Consider the following 19,733-nt stretch of genomic DNA (forward strand, 5'->3'; position numbering starts at 1 on the left):
CCCGCCAGCACCGCAGCTTGGCACCTTACCTGCAGGATGGACACCGTCTGGGAGAAGTGGTGCTGCTCCATGGTGGAAGTGGAGTACAGTGCTGCCAGGGGGTGGTCGAATTTCTGAAGGTAGCTATTACTGAAGCCCCTGTGGTCCAGGTCATGACACAGGCATGCAATTAGCAGGCCTTTGCGCTTGAAGAGATAACAGAATGTGGACATGTTTAAGACATGACAAGGGGACACCTGGGAGACTCCCAGGTTACTCACATTATATTCATTTCTGCCACTGATACATACAAATTCGTAGGAATCTTTGGAATCACACACTTTTGGGGGATCCTGTTCTTTGTTTTTTTGCATGTGAACTTGACAAGCCAAATGCGTTTTCCTCTTGAACTCTGGAGAAGGGGCAAGAGCTATCAAATGCACTAAAGCCTCACTGGCAAGCTCAGTCTTGCACGGGGCAGGCAGCTTGGGTTCTCCTGGTTCTAATAAGGCCATTGCCATTCTCAGCCAATACACACCACATGCGAACACAGGACAAATGAAAACAGCACACTGTATTGGAATAAGAAAAATGCTATGAAACCAAAAGGAGGTAAACTTATACTGAAGAGAGCAGCCTGGGCCAGACCCAGAAAGAGCCAGACAGCAACAGAGCCCTGTGAGAAGAAGGGAGGAGGCAAGATGGGGCTTAAGATCATGGTCGAAGAGCAGGCCTGAGTTGGGTCCGGAGCACGCTGGAGACCTAGGGCAGGGCACAGGGTCCTCACACAGTGTCATATTCTAAATGACAAGGAGCAGAGTGAGGGGACTCCGGGATTGTCGTGTCTGCAGCTAACTGGCAGCTTTAGAAAACTGTCTAGGGATGTGTAGCAGGGGCTGCAGTGATCAAGGGAAGGCAGAGGACGGTGAGAGCAGGACAGTGATGGAAGTGTTAAAGGCGTCAGCCAAGTCTGCATGCGGTTTTCAGGCATCCCCCCCCCCCCGGGGGCTCTCTTGACTGGCTGTAGAAAGAAAAGAGAGAAGGGTCAAGGGTGACCCTTATGAAGGAATCCAGCAGCAGGCGTGGGGAATCCTGCAGGTGGCGCAGGTGAGTAGACTGTCAGAAGCCAAGGGTGACAGCAGTGAAGGGAGAGTCAATATTGGGAAGGCAGTTGTCTGAGCCTCAAACTGGCCTTGGATGGAGAAAGGAAATGGCGGAAGCGAGAACAGAGGAAGGCAGGAGTCTGGGCAATTCTGAACTCCAGCTCTAAGGAAACTGCGGAAAGAGGTTCCCAAAGCCAGGTGAGGGAGCGGCAGCCACGGTGACCCTAGAACAGCTGCACCACTGCAAAAGGAGTTAAATGGGGAAAAAGCTGAAAGTCTCCGCAAATAGAATGCAAATTTCAATAGGACAGAAACTTAGTCAAATGAACAAAAAACATGTTTCATTTGAATCTTTCAAATATATTGAAGTCAACAATATCTTGTTAAATTTGGCTAAAGCTAAAGATTATTTTAGGCAACAAAAGAGCAACAACTATGAATAGTTTATTCCTTTTCATGCCTGTGTGTGAGACAACAGCAGATGTGCAAGGGGGACACACACATTTGTGTGTCTGGGTAAAGGCTAGGGAAGGACATTGGATGCCCTGCTGATGTGGGATTCCCCTCCGTATGCTGTAAATATGTTTTATTACCACTGGTTAATAAAGAAACTCCTTTGGCCTATGGCAGGGCAGAATATAGCAAGGTGGGAAGTCCAAGCAGAGATAGCGGAGGAAAAAAGGCAAAGTCAGGGAGACACCATGTAGCGTCCCAAGAACCAAGAGGCAACAAACCACGAGCTTCATGGTAAAATATAAAATAACACAAATGGGCTAATTTAAGATGTAAGAGTTAGTTAATAAGAAGCTGAGCTAACAGGCCAAACAGTGTTGTAATTAATACAGATCATGTGTGATTATTCGTGTCTGGGCAGCCAGGAAAGCAAAGCAGAGTCTCTGTTTACACCCTGCTCTATTACTTCTTGCTTTATTTCTTAGTGATGGGGTCTCTCACCGAACCTGGACCTAGGATGGTGTCCAGGAAACCCTAGCAATCTTCCTGTCTCTGCATCTCACAGAGCTGGGGTTAAACTGTGCACGGCCATGCCCACAGCTTGTGTGGGTCCTCAGGCTTCCACGGCCAACTTTCACCTCCTGAGCCACCTGCTTTTTGCTGTTTGAGGTGGTACTTTATTCCACTTCTGGAACCCACCTTCCACAGTTTCTGGTTCATCTATGACTTTGGTCTGACAGGGTGGCAAGGGCATAGGGTGGATCTGTTTTGAGTGTGACCGTGTATTATAGATGGCGGTATTGTCCTTTATAGTCAGAAGCGTGGCACTGCTTTGCAGGGAGAAAAGATACCTGGGTCTGTGGTGTCACTGACACCACCAGGCTGGGAGCCCAAAGGGATGTGCTCAGAGTCTGGGTCTAGTTGTAGCACCACTGGTACCTGGGCACTAATTCTTGTCACTCAGCACTTGGCTGGGAGTGTGCTATGGTCACTGAATGGATGATATTTGTGATTCTAAAATTGTGAAGGCTGGGAAGCTGGTTGTGTACCTCAAAGCCTGTTTCCTTAGGCTGGAGGAGACCGGATGTCACTAATGTCTTAACTACACTACATGCTTGGTGGTCTCAAATCATCCAGGTAAGTCTAGGTTAGCCAGGGCATATGAGCAACAAGAAAAATTCACTCTAGCTGGGTGGTAGTGGTGCATGCCTTTAATCCCAACACTGGTCTACAAAGTGAGTTCCAGGACAGCCAGGAATACACAGAAAAACCCTGTCTCAAAAAAAAAAAACCCAAAGAAAAGAAATACCCAGTTAAATACATGCAGGACCTGTCAGCTTTAATAAAAAAGAAAGGACACACACAGAGATACAGACACACACACACACACACTTCCCTAGGGATTATTTGAATACAGTTGAAATTCCTAGATCAACATTTCCAATCAACTGTAATATGTATCTGGGTGCTGGTGCTAAGTTCATGCCATAAACTCCCTTGGATGTAGGCATCGCATCACTGACGTTTTCTGATAGATGTGCACACACACCTCGAGGTCTGTGAAGAGGCCGTAGTTGTTCTGAAGTATGGCGTACATGCAGTGTGCCACTGTGACTGCATGCTTCCAGTTGTGGTAAGGAACCCGCCGGTAGTTCTTTTTCACAGACATGATAAAACGACACAATTTTTCAAGTTCAAAGCTGTGTGGAGAAGAGACTGTCATGACTATGACGAGACCAGCATAGCATAACACATTCCAGGAGAGCATCTAGCTGATGTGTGCACTAGCTGCCCCCTCACACACCTGTGGGATCCTTCACACACCTGTGGGATTGCTCACACACCTGTTGGATTGCTCACACACCTGTGGACTCACTCACACACCTGTTGGATTGCTCACACACCTATGGGATCCCTCACACAGCTGTGGACTCACTCACACACCTGTGGACTCACTCACACACCTGCTCCCTCACACTGTGGGTTCCCTCACACACCTGTGGGATTCTCACAAACCTGTAGGCTCCCTCACACACATGTAGACTCCCTCACACACATGTGGGCTCCCTCACACACCTGTGAGATCTCTCACACCTGTGGACTCCCTCTCACACGTGTGGGCTTCCTCACACACCTGTGGGATCCCTCACACACCTGTGGGCTCCCTCTCACATTTGTGGACTCCTTCACACACCTGTGGGATCCCTCACATACCTGTGGACTCCCTCACATACCTGTGGAATCCCTCAAACACCTGTAGGCTCTCCCATACATCTGTGGATTACCTCACACATTCATGAACTCCCTTACATGCCTGTAGACTCTCCCGCATATCTGTAAATCTCCTCACATACCTGTGGATCCCCTCACACACCTGTGGCCCTCCTCACACACCTGTAGAATCCCTTACTCACCTTAGAATCCTCCACACACCTCTCACACACCTTAGAATCCTCCACATACCTCTGAACTCCTTCACACACCAATGGGCTTCCCCACACTTCTGAAGATTCCCTCACACACCTGTAGGCCCCCTCATATACCTATGGGCCCCCACATACACCTGTAGGTTCCCTCACACACCTGTAGGCTCCCTCACACACCTATGGGCTCCCACACACCTGTAGATCACCCAAGACACCTGTAGGCTCCCTCACACACCTGTAGGCCCCCTCATATACCTATGGGCCCCCTCATACACCTGTAGGTTCCCTCACACACCTGTAGGCTCCCTCACACACCTGTAGATCACCCCAGACACCTGTAGGCTCCCTCACACACCTGTAGATCACCCCAGACACCTGTAAGCTCCCCTCTTACACCTGTGGGCCCCCTCACACACCTGTGGACCCCCTCTCACACCTATGGGTTCCCTCCTGGCTGACCATGAGCTCTGTAGTCTCTTCCACTCCTTGTTCCTTCTAAGACCAGAACGCAGCAGAAGAACCAAGCCCAACTCTGATAGGCCCATTCTGCCAGTCAGTCTGCCGTCTACCCTGCTTACCCCGAATGAGCTCCTTGTGTTTACAAGCATTGCCTGTGCTGCAGAGGGCTCGGACAGCCACGCACAGCATCCTCCTGGCCTCTAAGAGGCACACTCAGACCCACAAATGCCAGCACATATTACAAAACTCTGCACCTGACTAGGCTTTCAGGGCGAATGCAGGGCATTAAGGTATGCTTATGTTACAAGCAGAAAAGAGCCACACCCAAATCTCTTCACACAGTACACGAAGGAGGAGGACACTCATGTTATTGTACACCCTGTTACTGGATTATTATTTTTTTCTTAATTGAGACCCTACAACTCTCAAAATATATCTCAGGCAGATTAAAAGACAAAGAGTTCATAAAGCTTGGAGTATGCACAGCTTATGTGCCCCCCATTAAATCCTTCACCGTCCCTGAATGGAAAGGTCCAGTTTCTAATGACTTCCAGCCACACCCTCAACTGCCAGTCCCAAAGCTGCTACTGATAAGAGAAGAGAAGACCCATAGCTGAAGAAGACAGACAGTGTCATTCCAGAGAAACTAAAGGTCTCTGCACACGGGTTAATGCAAACCTCAACATACGGAAAACAAGCGAATGCAATTCTTGTGCTCTGGACCTGTGTGAGTAAGATGTAAACCATCACACACGAGGTCACGGAACTACGCTGGACAGGGCAGATGGAGAGGGTTAACAGCCTGTGGTCGCTGTCCCATTCCCTGAGAGATGTCTCCTTTGTGCCTCACTTAACAGATACATGTGGACCTCAAAGAGGATGCTACAGGCAGGTGCTATTCCAACGCACTACTTTAAGTGTAGATCCTGCCTCTTCCACTACACAGCCTAAATGACACTAAATGCCACTTGGGATGTGTGACAGAGTGATAAGACATGCTAGCATTACATCTCGGTTACCTGTGTCCAGGACAAAGCCTAGACAGCTGTCCGCTATGCCTACAGACAAAGAGGCCAGGAAGTCGACAGTCCCTGAAGTATTTGGAAAAGTCGATTTGTATTTGAATGCCTATTAAAATGTCATAGTTTCCCATCACTATACAAAGAACCTGGTTAGGTACAGGTGGGCTAAGTAGGTCACCCCCACATTCTAAAGGAATCGCACAGGTCGCGCATACCAGGATGTCCCGCAAGACTGGTGGATCATGTAGACAAAGATCCCAGGCCACATGCTCTCGAAAGGACCGATGTCAAAGTGGAATCTGAAATGGGAGGAGAATAGCGGATCATTAGGTGTAATCGGATTGAGCACGGCAGGCATGAATATCAATATACCCTCTCATCCGCCCCAACAGTCAAAGGACATGGTGATCTGCCCCCGCCTCTGCCGTCCCTGCCACACCTGGAGGGTTCCTACGGGCACCCTACAGAGTCTTCTGTTAAAACAGCTGACACAGGTGCCACCAGGGTAACTGACCCTAATATATATATATAGCACACCATCCAGGGGACACAGTTGTCACCAGGGCAATATATATATAGTAGTGTGCATGTGTGTGTGTGTGTGTGTATCATCCAGAGGACCTTATCAGTAACAGCCTTCCATCTAAGCTGAAACACGAATTCAATACCCGTAACCACCGGTCACCACACAATAACTGTGTTCTTGTTTGCTAATGTAATCACTAACCCCCGACCAGAGTAAGCGGTGTGGCAAAGGCGTATATTTCCAATCATAAGGTGAACGCCAGTTTGGGGACAGGGTGGCTGCCACAGGCACACAAGCACCACAAGGCCCTGCTTCTCTAGATTTGAAGTGTGTTAGCCACACACTGGAGAACAAATGTGCAAAGACGAAACAAATTATTACTAAATTCCTTCATATGCCATTTGGAATGTATGACAGAGCAATAAGAAATGTCAGCGTTTAGGTTACTGGTTTCAAATTTAGTTCTGTGACAATGACTCACTGTACACCCCTGGCTGGCCTGGAGCTCTGAACCTGCTGCCTCAGCCTCCCAAGCACTGGTGTTGCAGGCTTGGGTCACTACACAGGGTTTCACTTTCAGAGTTGCTACTTAAGGCAAGCAGAAGGAGCACCATGTAAAAACCACACAGGACAATCCCACGGTAACCGTGGTTCTGACTCCGCCATCGGCTTGGCGTTAGTTCAGTGAAAACAGCATGAAAAGCTCACAGCTCGATCTCTCTGCAGATGGGTGGAGGCAGGTTGAATTGCATGAGGCCTTGCCACTCCTCTGAGGTACAGATGCTGTGGTAGGACAGCTTCTCCATGGTAACCCTGTAGATGCACTCTGAGTGGCGGATCCTGTGGTACATCTGCAAGGCAAGAGGGGTGTGAGTGGGGGAGATTCTCTGGGGCTCACAGTTGAGACACACTGGAGCTGTGTACACACACAACCTTGAAGGGACAACACTTGTCTGAGTTACATCTTCCTTAACAAATATCTTCTCACCACACATCACCATTTATCTTTTCTAGAATGTCCTCTACTACATGTTTATGTTAGTAATAAAAGAGTTAAAAATCAAATGTGCGTGTATTATCAGTAAACAAATGACTAAGATCTATGACCCTTCTATACCTGTTAAAACAAACACGTTGAAATTACATGTCACCAAGAATACCCAAACTGGCTTCCTTGAGAGGATTGTATTTCTTTCCCTGATTTAATTGCATGTTTTTTTTTTCTTTTCTTAAGTGAATTTGGAGTTTTGCCAGCTTTGGAGCAATGAATCCAAACCTATAACATGTTTTTATGATGCACACTACCATGCCGGTGGAGTAGACACATGAACAGGGGACTACGCTAATGGACAATTGAGGGCTTGGCACATACGTGGGGCTGAGTGCTTGCCCCTAGCCTGTGCTGGTGACTCATCTTGAGAGAGAGGTGGGGAGGGGACTTGAAAATAAAGCAAGAGCAGCTTCCTCTCCTGTTGCATTAGTAAGACCATGTGTACTTATATGCGTGCAAATATAGTTTTATAAATATTTATACACCAATATAAAATATTGTGAGATAAAATTTAAAAAGCAATGGAGCCAGTAAAAAGGACAATGTTTACATGTGTGAATTTGTAACTCTGTGGGAGTATGTGGACACTATAGGGGAAAAGCGAACCCTTCAAAAAGTTAATGTGTGTAATTAATGCTTCTCCAATACTTCACACTTGGGTGTAACATGAGTATAGGACAGCTTGTTTTCTATACTCGAGGTTATGTTCATCATCTAGGTGATGTGGGATTCCCCTCTGTATGCTGTGAATATCATTGATGAATAAAGAAACAGCCTTGACCTGTTGCTAGGGTAGAACTTAGGTAGGTGGGGAAGACTAAACTGAATGCTGGGAGAAAGGAGATGGAGTGAAGAGAAGCCCTGGAGCTGTCGCCAGAGACAGACATGCTGAAACCTTGCTGGTAGGCTATGAGCCTCGTGGTAAAATATAAAATAATGGAGATGGGTTAATTCAAGATGTAGCTAGCAATATGCTTAAATAATTGGTCAAGCAGTTCTTTAGTTAATACAGTTTATGTGTGGTTATTTTGGGAGTCTGGGCAGCCAGGAAATGAGCAAGCGGCCTCCTTACTACATCTAGGTAATGATATAAATGGTGATGAGAGGCATCAAGGATCAGTATATCTTTTATATCATGATTTAAAACTACTTGGCACAGTTCTTAGCAATCTCTGCTGGACCACACAGCTCTGGAGACTGGGATGTGACCCCATATGGGGTCAAGTAACTGAGTGAAGCTGTAACACACAATATGCTGCTATAACACACAGCAGTGGAAAATTCCATTATGATTCGAATGCCTCTGAATCCGAGGTGTTTGTTAATGAGTTTCTCTGGGAAGCATCACACACCCTCACTGGAGTCTTGGCTCCCAACACACCAACTACCTACGTGGCTCTGTGTGTGATGGCACATCTGCTCTCATAGAAACACGATAGATTAATGGTGGGAAGAAAAGACAATGTTTGAAGCATTGTGGTATGTCACTACCACATTAGCATATTGTAGATTGTGTTGTGTGAAGACCGCCGTTGTGTGAGTGGCTGACAAGTTTCATTTAAAAAAGATTCAATTACTTTTGGCTTGTGGTTGGTACAGAATTCTTATCAATTTCTGAAATGATTATGAATGCACTTCTGTCATTATGTTCCATAAAATTTACAGGAAGTGGTGTCATCCCAGGCCTAGGCTACCACTCTGAGAGCAGCATCTGTGTGAGGTCACAGACACCTGACCACAGACAGACCTCCTCCTAGCCCATCCCGAGCTTGGCTGAGACCTGGGTTAGATCAGAGACACTTGGCCCCAGGACCCTCTCCCCAGGCTCAGACTGGCATCAGCAGCGCCTGTCCGAGTCCACAAAAACACAACTCCAGGACCTTATATATCCTTAGGTTCCTACTGTGACATGGTGACACCAAAGTCAGACCCAAATGGCCAGTCGATGCAACTGGGCCAGCAATTCATGCCACAGATGTGATTGACCAAGTTCTAGATGCACAAAACACAACACAAAATGTGACAGCAAAAACCAGGGACAATGTCTGCCCCCAAAACTACCAATCCCATTGTAATGGTCCCTAATGAAAACCACTTGGAATAAATCACCAAGAATCCAAAAACAAATAGAACAATCATAAATATGTCAATGAATTTAATGAGAACAAAAATGTCTAAATGAATCTAAAGAAGACAGGAATGAATCTCTGAATGAATTCTAGTAGAACACAAACAAGCAGCCTAGGGAAAAAAGTAAGTCAATTCAAGATGCAAAATTAGGATTCAATAAAGGGAGAGAAATACTGCAGAAAAATAAAAGTGGAATAGAGCTGGAAATGAGACATTCAACAAGCCAAATGAGAAGCTCAGTGCGGGCCTCGCTGAGAGCACAGCTTGTTTACAGCACAGACTGGGAATCCTGGAGACAGGGGGGAGGGGTGGGGTTATTCAGTCAAGGAGAACAGTAAGGTGAAAACAAAGAACATGTAACAGAACACATGAGACACTTGGGACACCATGAACAGATCAAACCTAGGAATCATGGTTATGGATAGAGAACTCCATGCCAAAGGCACAGAAAATATTTTCAATAAAATCATAAAAGAAAAATCTCCAAATCTAGAAAACAAGATATCCATCCAGATATATGAGGCTTACCAAACACTAAATGGATTGAGCCTGGAAATTACCTGTCCATGCTGCATTACAGAATGAGAAAAGAGAGAGAGAGACAGACAGACAGAGACAGAGAGGAGAGAAGAAAGTGGGAGAGAGAGAGCAGGGGAGAGAGGGAGTGTTCTGCCTTTTTTGGAACAACTACATATTTTCTCATTGGTATTAATGGTGCCAGAAACTTCTGAAATATTGCTTATTCCTTTAAATATTATCTTTTAAATGTCAAAATATTGGCTCATTTGTCAGGAGAGGACAGCAAATTTGAAACATGTCTTTTTTTTGTCAAGGAAATGTGTGAATAATGTAAAAAGTCAACACATGGCCCAGGCAGTGCGGACAAACCACACACCCATGGGCAGCGGGAAGGGCACACAGGTGAAAGCAAGGCTGAAGGGGAGCTTCCAACAGTGTTTACCAACGCCGACTGCTGCGCAGCCCACTGCCTCCTCCTAGGTGTCAGAGGACAGCCGCCACCCTGGACAGGACAGGACTGTGCTGCATGTGAGCTTCGGGAGAGCAAGCTCTTCTATGGCCAAAGAGCACAGCATGATGCTCCACCCACATCATTCACCAGAAAACTCAAGCAAATGCTCCCTTTGCTTCCTCCCAAACCTCATGAACTCCTCCTGGCTGTTGGCCCTAGAGATGACCCAGGCTCGGGCAGGAAGGGCAACATCGTTGGGATTGTCAGTGTTTGGCATTGTTTGGCATGCCCTGTAGCCCACTGTGATTGCATATTGGGGAGGCAGGTAAAGGCAGCTACACTGGGTCACAACCTAGGAGTCTCTTACAAACTGGTGGCCTGCAATCTGGTTGAAGATTTCTGTCATCTTTTTCATTTAAAAAGCTCTAATGCCAATACATTAGAGCATATGATTTTATTTATATTTTTACTCATTTTATGTTGTGCTTACTCTAAAATTAGCTACAACATAAGTGAGTTTAATGTCATGCAGAAATAAATGAGTTTTGGGGATTGTATACATCTTTTCATTTGGTAAATAGCCTTCCATGTGAACATCAGGGAATGATATAATCCAGGCCCTCACTGTGAATAAGGAAGACAGATGACTGTATGTCTCTTCAGTGCTCCATCAGCCGTCTATATACAATCACTGGGAATTAATCTTGGAACCTTTCATAGCAGAAGAGACTTTAAGAAGCAGCAACGGCTGTTGGTCTAACACGGAAGTCCGCACAGATGACCCATCAGAATCAGGACAGGGGACAGACACAGGTCCTCAGAACCAGGACAGGGGACAGACACAGGTCCTCAGAACCAGGACAGGGGACAGACACAGGTCCTCAGAACCAGGACAGGGGATAGACACAGGTCCTCAGAACCAGGACAGGGGACAGACACAGGTCCTCAGAACCAGGACAGGGGATAGACACAGGTCCTCAGAACTAGGACAGGGAACAGGCACATGTCCCCAGAACCAGGACAGGGGACAGACACAGGTCCTCAGAACCAGGACAGGGGACAGACACAGGTCCTCAGAACCAGGACAGGGGACAGGCAAAGATGCCCCATCAGCACCAGGACAGGGGACGGGCACAGGTCCTCAGAACCAAGACAGGGGATGGGCACAGGTCCTCAGAACCAGGACAGGGAATGGGCACAGGTCCTCACAACCCCAACCTGAGACAACCTGAGAACGTGAGTGTGGCCTCACTCTACTATAAACTAAAAGTACAACCTTTATGCTTTATAACTTGGAACCTGGCTTCTTAGCAGAAAGAAACCATTGGCTGGTTGCTGTTCAGAGCTAACCATCTATGTGCTAAACCCACATGACAGTCCTGTGGTGCTCACAGATGGGCTAATTAGAAGGCACCAAGTCTTTAGTGGCCATAGTAGACCCCTCGTCACCTCAGGGAGGAGCAGTTCTAGAGAGTGTGAATTCTGGAGTCATCTCCCTGAGTAGAATATCTTTGCCGTTAACTGACTGCAATCATGTAGGCAGGACCCTCAGTTATCTTACCCAGGTCCCCACCTGTGAAGTGAGCGCACTTTAGTGACCAACCAATCACAGGAGGCTGGGAAGGGCTGATGTCACTGGCTGGTGACAGTGCGGGTCTTAGTACCAGAAGCTGTTAAGGTTCTGTATTGGTCTCAGATGACTCTCAGCTCGGCATGCCGTTCACTCCCCAGGACTGCTGTATCCTCCTCTAATGATGGTCAAGAAGAGTCTAACAACTCCTGCACAGCAGTGATGTCCTGTACCATCAGGCAGGAGCAACTGTCTAATACTTCCTGTGAGGAGCCGGCATTTGCCTGTAGTGGGAAATACACCACAGACATCAGGAAACACCACACCGAGGACTCACTGCTAGGCCTGGGTCACGCCACGTTACTGTTGGATTAACTCTGGGGAGGTCTGAGATTCAAACACATTCACTAATATAAGCTAAGCACACTTTCTCCCATTGATTTAATTTGCATTTCAAATGATAGTAAATATTTCTTAAAATAGGCATTTTCAGTACGGTATTTTTCAATAGCATTAAATGATATCGTTATTGATATGAAACGGATTCTCTTCGCAAATCTTAAGACCAGACAAATCCTGTGCAGAATAAGAAACTTGTGTCACAGCAGGCCAATGGAACCCCACACCAGCAGAGGTGGCTGTGGGGCTCTGGGAATGAAGGCCCCAGCAGAACAAGTGACATGCAGAAAGAGCTGCGGCTGTATGGAGCTCAGGATGCAAAACCGTCCTCAGGCAATGAGGGTGTGGAGACCTAGACAGGACAACTGGAAGCTGGGGTTCTGAAGCTTATGCTACTCACGGACGCATAGGACTTTCAAATGGGCTCCAAACAGTCCGGGCCTGGGGTACATGCAAGAATAAAGAAGCAGTCCTGGGAATAGAATGCCCACAGCAATTATCCAAGATAAACTGGAAGGAGCAAATGGATGAAAAAATGAGTAGGAAATACAGGAAGTAAGGAGACGAGCAAAGGAGGGACGCCCTAGAAACTGAACGACGCTGCCCCAACCCACAGAACCCGGCGTTCTCTCCTGAAGCTAACAGCCTCTGGTTCGTGGACATGGCCATGGTACAAAGTCAGACAACTGGGATATTTCTCGTCTTCACCCTGGGCGGGAGGATCTGAAATGTCTTTCCTAATGACAGGCCCCAGCACACTCTGAAGCGCTAGAAACAGAACTGTTCCTCTCCTGCTCAGATGGGGTAGGGCACATGTGAGAACTTCCTGAACACCTTGCCCTTGATCTGAAACCAAGACAAAGCATGAATACAGAAGGAACTGCTGACTTCCCTCCTGGGAGTGTTTGTCTTGGAACGGATATCAACAGTCCTTCTGCAACCTTTCTCGTGATATTTTCCAGCAGATCCTCAATCTCAGCCTCCAGTTCCCATCTTCCTGAAAGGCAGTTTAGCCTAGCCTGTCCGGCTGCCATTAAAGAATGAATTGGTATTCCGTAAAACCATCTGTAGTGATATTTCCTAAGATATGGTACCAGAGCTGCTTAGACTAGAAAGCAAAGGAGCAGACTAGATCTGCTGGAGACTAAGAAGCCAGACATCAGCATCTACAGCACTAAGACCAATCCTAGGGGACGCTATAGCATCACTTGCCCATGGGGAAAACGAGGCTCAGAGGCTTTGGCTAAGTTAAATAAGGTTTTCTTTTTGTTGTTGTTGTTTAGAAAACAAAAACAAAAGAGCCTCAAAGCAAGCATTGAAGGGGACAGCTGTCTTGTCTCGAGTGACGCAGCACACACTGAGAATTCAGAAAGTGATCAGAGAGTGACCGGCAGGACACAGAGAACGACACCTGAAGGAAAAGCCACGGCCACTACAAAGTGTGTGCTTTGGAAACCCCTCACAGATCAATTAAGGAATGGAAAACTGCCCTGCGTTCAGTAGCAGGTGACACTCACATACATCTGTGTAAACCTATGGGATATCACTGTGCCTAGGCTTCAGGGGCTAGAGATTGTTAACAGATATAAAAGACACAGACTGGACCATCGTCCAGGTTTTGGAGTCTAGTGACACACACATACACACACACGGGGAGGGGGTGGATTTATTTCCCGAGACTCAGGGGCTGGTGACTGTCCCTAGCATCATATCTAAAATGGATGAGTACTCAACTCCTATGTATAGAATGAACACCTGCTAACACTTGCCATACATGTCATAGCTTAGAGATGAAACATCAGAACCCAACTCACACTTGATTTCTCTGTCCTGACAAATTTGGAGAAGGGTGTGTGCGTGTGTGCAATCTGTGAATATACAGGGATTTGGGTCTAGATTTTGTGGATATGCCTGCCCATAGTCTGTGCCTATACGTGTTTGTCACTGACAAGGGTGTGCATGGCTATGAGTCTGTGCCTGTCCATGTTTGGCATCACAGCACTGACAAGGGTGTGCCCGGCTGTGAGTCTGTGCCTATCCGTGTGTGCCTGGCTGATGTGGGAAGGTCATATGTCTATCTGTTGCTTTCATTGGTTAATTAATAAAGAAACTGCTTGGCCTGATAGGTCAGAACATAGGTGGGTGGAGTAGACAGAATAGAATGCTGGGAAGAAGGGAAGTGAGGTCAGATGCAATGGAGCCAGCTGCCAGGTCAGACATGCTGAATCCTTCCCGGTAAGCCACCACTTCGTGGTGCTACACAGATTATTAGAAATGGGTTAGTCAAGATGTGAGAGTTAGCCAAAAAGAGGCTAGATATAATGGGCCAGGCAGTGTTTAAAAGAATACAGTTTCCGTGTTGTTATTTCGAGTGTAAAGCTAGCCGTGTGGGAGCCCGGTGGGACGAAAAGCAGGCCAGCCACCTCATCACTACACCTGGCTATGAGTCTGTGCCTATCTGTGTGTGCCTGGCCGTGAGTCTGTGCCTATCCATGTGTGCTATCACAGTACTGACAAAGTTTGCACGTTAGAAGCCAGCTTTATTAAGTTATCGCGTAAGATCGACCACAGGCATTTCTCTAAAGCCTTTGCTGAGGGTACACAGGATTCTTCAAAACTCCACACAGCAGCCAGGCTAGTATCTACACTTAACATCATCATATTAACTTCATCCTGACTGTCAAACTGTCTCTCTATTCCAAAGTCTTTGTCATCTCTGTCCTGTTTTCCATGCTGTTCATGAAGGCTTATTCTGAACTCTAACCACACCCACTTCTGTAAAAATCGCCCATAAGCACTGTGGTGTTTAGGGTGAAGTGTCACCTTAACCCATGGGATAGCCAGGACTTGGAAGGCATTTCTGGTTAGTGAGTCCTTGAGGGTGCTTCTGTAGATGGGTGCTGTTCTCAGAAGATCCACTCACTCAAATGAACCTCCACCCCAGCATCTCCTTCCATCTCCCTCCCACCTCATAATCCCCTCTTTCTCTAGCTCCCTCTTGGAGATTCCCTTGGGTCCCTCCCTCTGTAGCTGCCTCTCGGAGGCTCCCTTGGGTCTTTGGACACCACAGCTCCGGGTTCCAGGCTTTGGACTCCAGCACTAACAACTGCAGCCCTCAAGTTCTCAGGCCTCCAGCTAGACTGAGAGTCATGCCATCGCTGTCCTTGGTTCTGAGTCCTTTGAACTCGGCTTGCGCTCCTTGCGATCTGCAGCTTAAGGCTGTCCTGGGACTGCACAGCCACTATCATTGCCTAAACCAGTTCTGCCAAGTCCTGTCTCTCAGGTAATATCTGTCACTTTGTGCTCCTTTTTCATTCTGTCTCTAGAGAACTCTACTAAACCCTGCTAAAGGCCACGTGCTATGTTTTTTTTGTTTGTTTTTTATTTTTCGAGACATGGTTTCTCCGTAGCTTTTGGTTCCTGTCCTGGAACTAGCTCTTGTAGACCAGGCTGGTCTCGAACTCACAGAGATCCGCCTGCTTCTGCCTCCCGAGTGCTGGGATTAAAGGCGTGCGCCACCACCGCCCAGCTAATGTGCTATGTATTTTATGTGGTACATAATGTCACTCCTTTCTTTGCATTCATGTATTTATTTATTCCTTTTGGTTGGGGTATATGTGTGTGTGTACCTTGGTACACCTGTGGAGGCCTGAGGACAACTTGAGCACTTGTAAGAGTCATTTCTCCCCACCCTACCCTCAGAACCCAGGCTCTAGGGCTTGGTGTCAGCCCTTAACATCACTCCCTGATGTTGGTCTTCCTACAGGATGCTGGGTAAAGGGCTGTGCTGAATACAAGTTGTGGAACTTGAGAAGGACAGAGGGGGCCTGTCATTCATGCCTGACTCTGTCTCACACTTGCCCTGCTGCCTCAGATACCTTGTTCAAATACAAACTGCGCATGTCCAGCTTCTCTTAGCACGGTGGAGTCACCCACATGATGGTTGTGAGGTGGGGTTTTTATATGTCAACTGTCCAGAACAATGCCCATCACGTGGTATCTCCCCAGCACAAAGGTGATTTCCCCATACCTCCAAGGTGTGGAGAATCGATTGACCCAAAAGGCACAAAGTCAGTCTATTCTCAGGGCCTCCCTGTTCCAGGCCCGTGCTCAACTCTTCCACTGAAAGCCTCTTTAAAACCACAAGGCTTGTAAAGACTAATTGATTCTACTAATTTCAAAGACTCCTAGCCTTTCAAAATGGTTGTTTTCCCCTGGAAGTACTTTTAATGATCAGTTAGCTCGAGAGATGAAATGTAGGTGCTGCTGACCAGACAAGCCCTTTGGTTCCATCAGCAGGATGAAGCCTGATACACCCAAAGATAAACTAAAGAGAATAAAAGCATATTTAGTGTTAGTATGGTCCTGCAGCCTGCCTCTTCTCGTGAACATGTACCACAATCCAAAAGGACCACAGAACCTGGCTACAAACCACACACACACACATACACACACATACATACAAAACAACACACACACACACACACACACACACACAGAGGCACGCACACGCAGGTTAGAAGCCATTATGGGTCTATGGGCTCTTCGTTCAGGAGCAAAACTCCTCTGAGTTCCCAGGTTCGCATGCATCTAGACTTAGTGAGAGCCAACAACTGCAGGCTGCTTTATAACTCACAAAGTCATTTCCTATCTATGATCTTAATAAACACGAGTGTTCTTCAGAAAGAAGCAGAACTTTCAGGGGGGGAGGGAGGGAGCTGACATTGTCCGGTTACCTGCTTGGGGCAGGCATGCAGCAAGGTAGCGTTCCTACTGAAAACATGCTCAACACAGCAAGGGTAACTGCTCTGAAAGCGCCAGGAGAGCCCGGGAGCGATGTCCACACTCGGGCCCTGGACCTTTCCTCCACAGCTGCAAAGGCATGGAGCTGGGCTCCAAGGAGCCCACAGCAAGAGCTCTGCTCCTCTCCATTTGGCTTATGAGGATGCTTTGTGAGGCACCCGGAAGTGCTCTTCTCTCTGATGTGAGACACAGCCAGTGAGAGCCTCGGCAGGCCAAGAGGAGAGTAATGTGTGGTTTCTTTTTTTTTTTAAGATTTTAGTAAGGAGAAGCATCTCGGCAATAGAAATTAAAATGAATTGCAGCCACTCTGGTGTATATCCTTCACACCCCTCGAAGGCAAGCTGCCCCATCCTAGGAGCAGAGGGTGTGAACTGTGCCGGGTTGCGGAGGCACACAGAACCTGCCTCTTTGGGAGGTCAGCACGACTGGGTTAGGTGAGATGCCCCAATGACTCAATCCCATTCCTCCAAACATTCTAAGTTACTAAAGTGGTATCCTGTTAAGTCCCGCTGGTGAGACTGCTCAGTAAGAGGTCCACAGTTTCCCTAAATGCAGCACCAAATGCCATTATAGGATTATTAGTTTATGGATCATTACATGCCCAACCCTATAGTAACACAGAAGATAGAGGATAAATTTCAGAGCATAAACTAAGCCTCATTTTATTCCTCAGGAACAGGACAGAGTGGCCAAGAGGACTAGAGGGTGTCATTCATGACGGTTACATACACGCATTCAACTGAACCCTGAGTTTCCTCATAAGCAGACCTTCCTTGGCCAGCAGGGAGACATGAGTGGCTGCTCCCGCTTAGCAAAGACTCCCTAGACTACCATGTATGACAAATACCAGGCAACATTTCCCCTTTCCCAGCAGACATGAGCCGCAAGGCCAGTGCTTCGTGCTCTATCAGTACGTGAACAATTCTTTCTGAACAAACTCACACCTTGAGATCTGCTCACAGCCTCAGGAGATAGTTTTCCTCAGGCACCGTGAGGTCCTTTGTAAAGCAGGCATGAGCAGGAAACAGACATGAACAAAAGCAAGCACTGGGCGCGAAGGCTGCACCGAGTCCAGAGGCACGCTTACGTTAGCACAGTGCAAGGCCAGAGCACAGAAGACGGCAAACATCTTGAAGTTGTTCTCGTCCGTCTTGGAGAAGGCACTGCCGCTGATCTTGTTGACCATCTGCACCACGCCGATCACGCTGCCGCGGCTCACGATGGGCATGCACAGAATGTTCCGGGTGGTGTAGCCCGTGTACAAGTCGACTTCCCTGTGGAAACAGAAGGGACAGTTCTGTCACCAGCATGAAATATCAGCGGTAAAGACAATGAATGCCAATCACCATGAATCTCAACATAGCTCTTGTAGCTTGTGTGTGTGTGTGTGTGTGTGTGTGTGTGTGTGTGTGTTGGAACGGCACTGAGGATTTGAGATGGTGCAAAAATGAAAGCGTTTTGTTGAAATATTTTCACGAAGATCCAAGCTTGTTCAATCTTGTTTACAATGGTTTTCTACTGGAGGCTCCTGGCCTATCAACTGGGCTTTCGGCATCGGGATTATTAAGTAAATAGACAAGGTAGGTGATTCAGGAGAGAGTGCAGGAAGTCTGGTAAACAGTGTCTTCCTCTTAACCTGGTCATATTTATGAGACTGGTAACTTGCTATTTTAAATGGGAATATTCACATTAAGGTTGAGAGCAGGACTCTGCCACCATGCCTATCACCCAAGTGGTATACAAACACACTCATCGTGAACCAAAACTCCTCAGTAGCATGCACGCCCTTCAGAGTGGAGGGTTTGCTGATTCCTGATCTGAGGAGATGCTTTGGGTTGCCCAGAACCACTCACAGAACCAGCCCGGGGGCTTCCCTTCTCTACCTGTTATGTTTATAAACCATCCAGGTCTCTACTGGTGGCGCATTTCATGTATACATTCGCCACTAACTGGACAACGTCACTGGTTAGTAGCTAGTTACGGGCTATTGTAAGTAAAACTGTTGGGAATATTTGCACCTGAGTCTCTCTGTGGACAAATGATTTTGTTTCTCCTGGTGTATGTGTAGGAGTAGGGTAGACTGGAGGATCACTCATGGTCAAAACTGTACCACCGTTTCCCCAAGGGGCTGTCTGATCTGCTCCCACCAGCAAAGTGGTAGGGTCCCATTCGCTGAACAATCCTTGCCCCTCCCACCTGCTTTAGAAAGCCTCTTGCTGGGCCCTGTTTACTCTCCATGTGCTGAGTGGCCATGAACGCGTCCTTTCTGGTGAAGCACCCCACAGACCCTGCCCTTTATGGGGAGGTCTCATACAATCTGGATACTAAGATGATGATGTCACATGCTTTGCCGGGATCCCCCTCAATCTGATGGCTGCTTTTTTAAATTTTTCCAATAGTCTGACTCCCCAATTTTACATAAAGATTTTTAAATGATGACCAATAATTTCTGTATTTGAGCAGTGTAAGGAAAAGCAAGCTTGTCTGGGGAAATGGAAGGTTATTAGTATTTTCAGCTTGTTGGTAAAACATCACTAGCATCCCGCTGTGGTTCTATATGCAGTCCTGTGTGTCTAACATGTATCATTAACTACAGGAAAGACTTCCGGACAATCATACTGATTTCAATGTGAGTCATGAGTATGTATCAACTAAACACCATTGTCATCTAACAGTCTCGGCATCTACCTTGTGACTTCTAATTTCAAGGGATAGAAAATGTGCATATACTATGATGTCAAGTTCTCCAGAATCCGAGATGCCTAAAAAGTTCTCAATGGCCGTCTCAACATCACACTGTAACCGTATCCCAGTTGGGTGGCTTACTCAATCCCTGTATTGT

The 19,733-nt window shown here is 47.1% G+C and overlaps 1 protein-coding gene across 6 annotated transcripts in view; it reads right to left on the bottom strand.

Annotated features, from left to right (window-relative positions):
• The window catches only part of Pde10a (phosphodiesterase 10A), a 440,519-nt gene that overhangs the window by 19,672 nt on the left and 401,114 nt on the right, over nt 1–19,733 (bottom strand). For all 6 annotated transcript variants that reach the window (XM_075950945.1, XM_075950962.1, XM_075950955.1 and 3 more), the window contains 5 exons: nt 17,979–18,165; nt 6,677–6,819; nt 5,658–5,741; nt 3,085–3,235; nt 30–185 (listed from right to left, as the gene is read on the bottom strand). In XM_075950945.1, the coding sequence (XP_075807060.1) occupies nt 30–185; nt 3,085–3,235; nt 5,658–5,741; nt 6,677–6,819; nt 17,979–18,165 (721 nt within the window). The remainder of the gene's footprint in view (nt 1–29; nt 186–3,084; nt 3,236–5,657; nt 5,742–6,676; nt 6,820–17,978; nt 18,166–19,733) is intronic.

This window comes from Microtus pennsylvanicus, chromosome 1 (assembly GCF_037038515.1).
Source record: "Microtus pennsylvanicus isolate mMicPen1 chromosome 1, mMicPen1.hap1, whole genome shotgun sequence".
NCBI classification, from domain to species: domain Eukaryota; kingdom Metazoa; phylum Chordata; class Mammalia; order Rodentia; family Cricetidae; genus Microtus; species Microtus pennsylvanicus.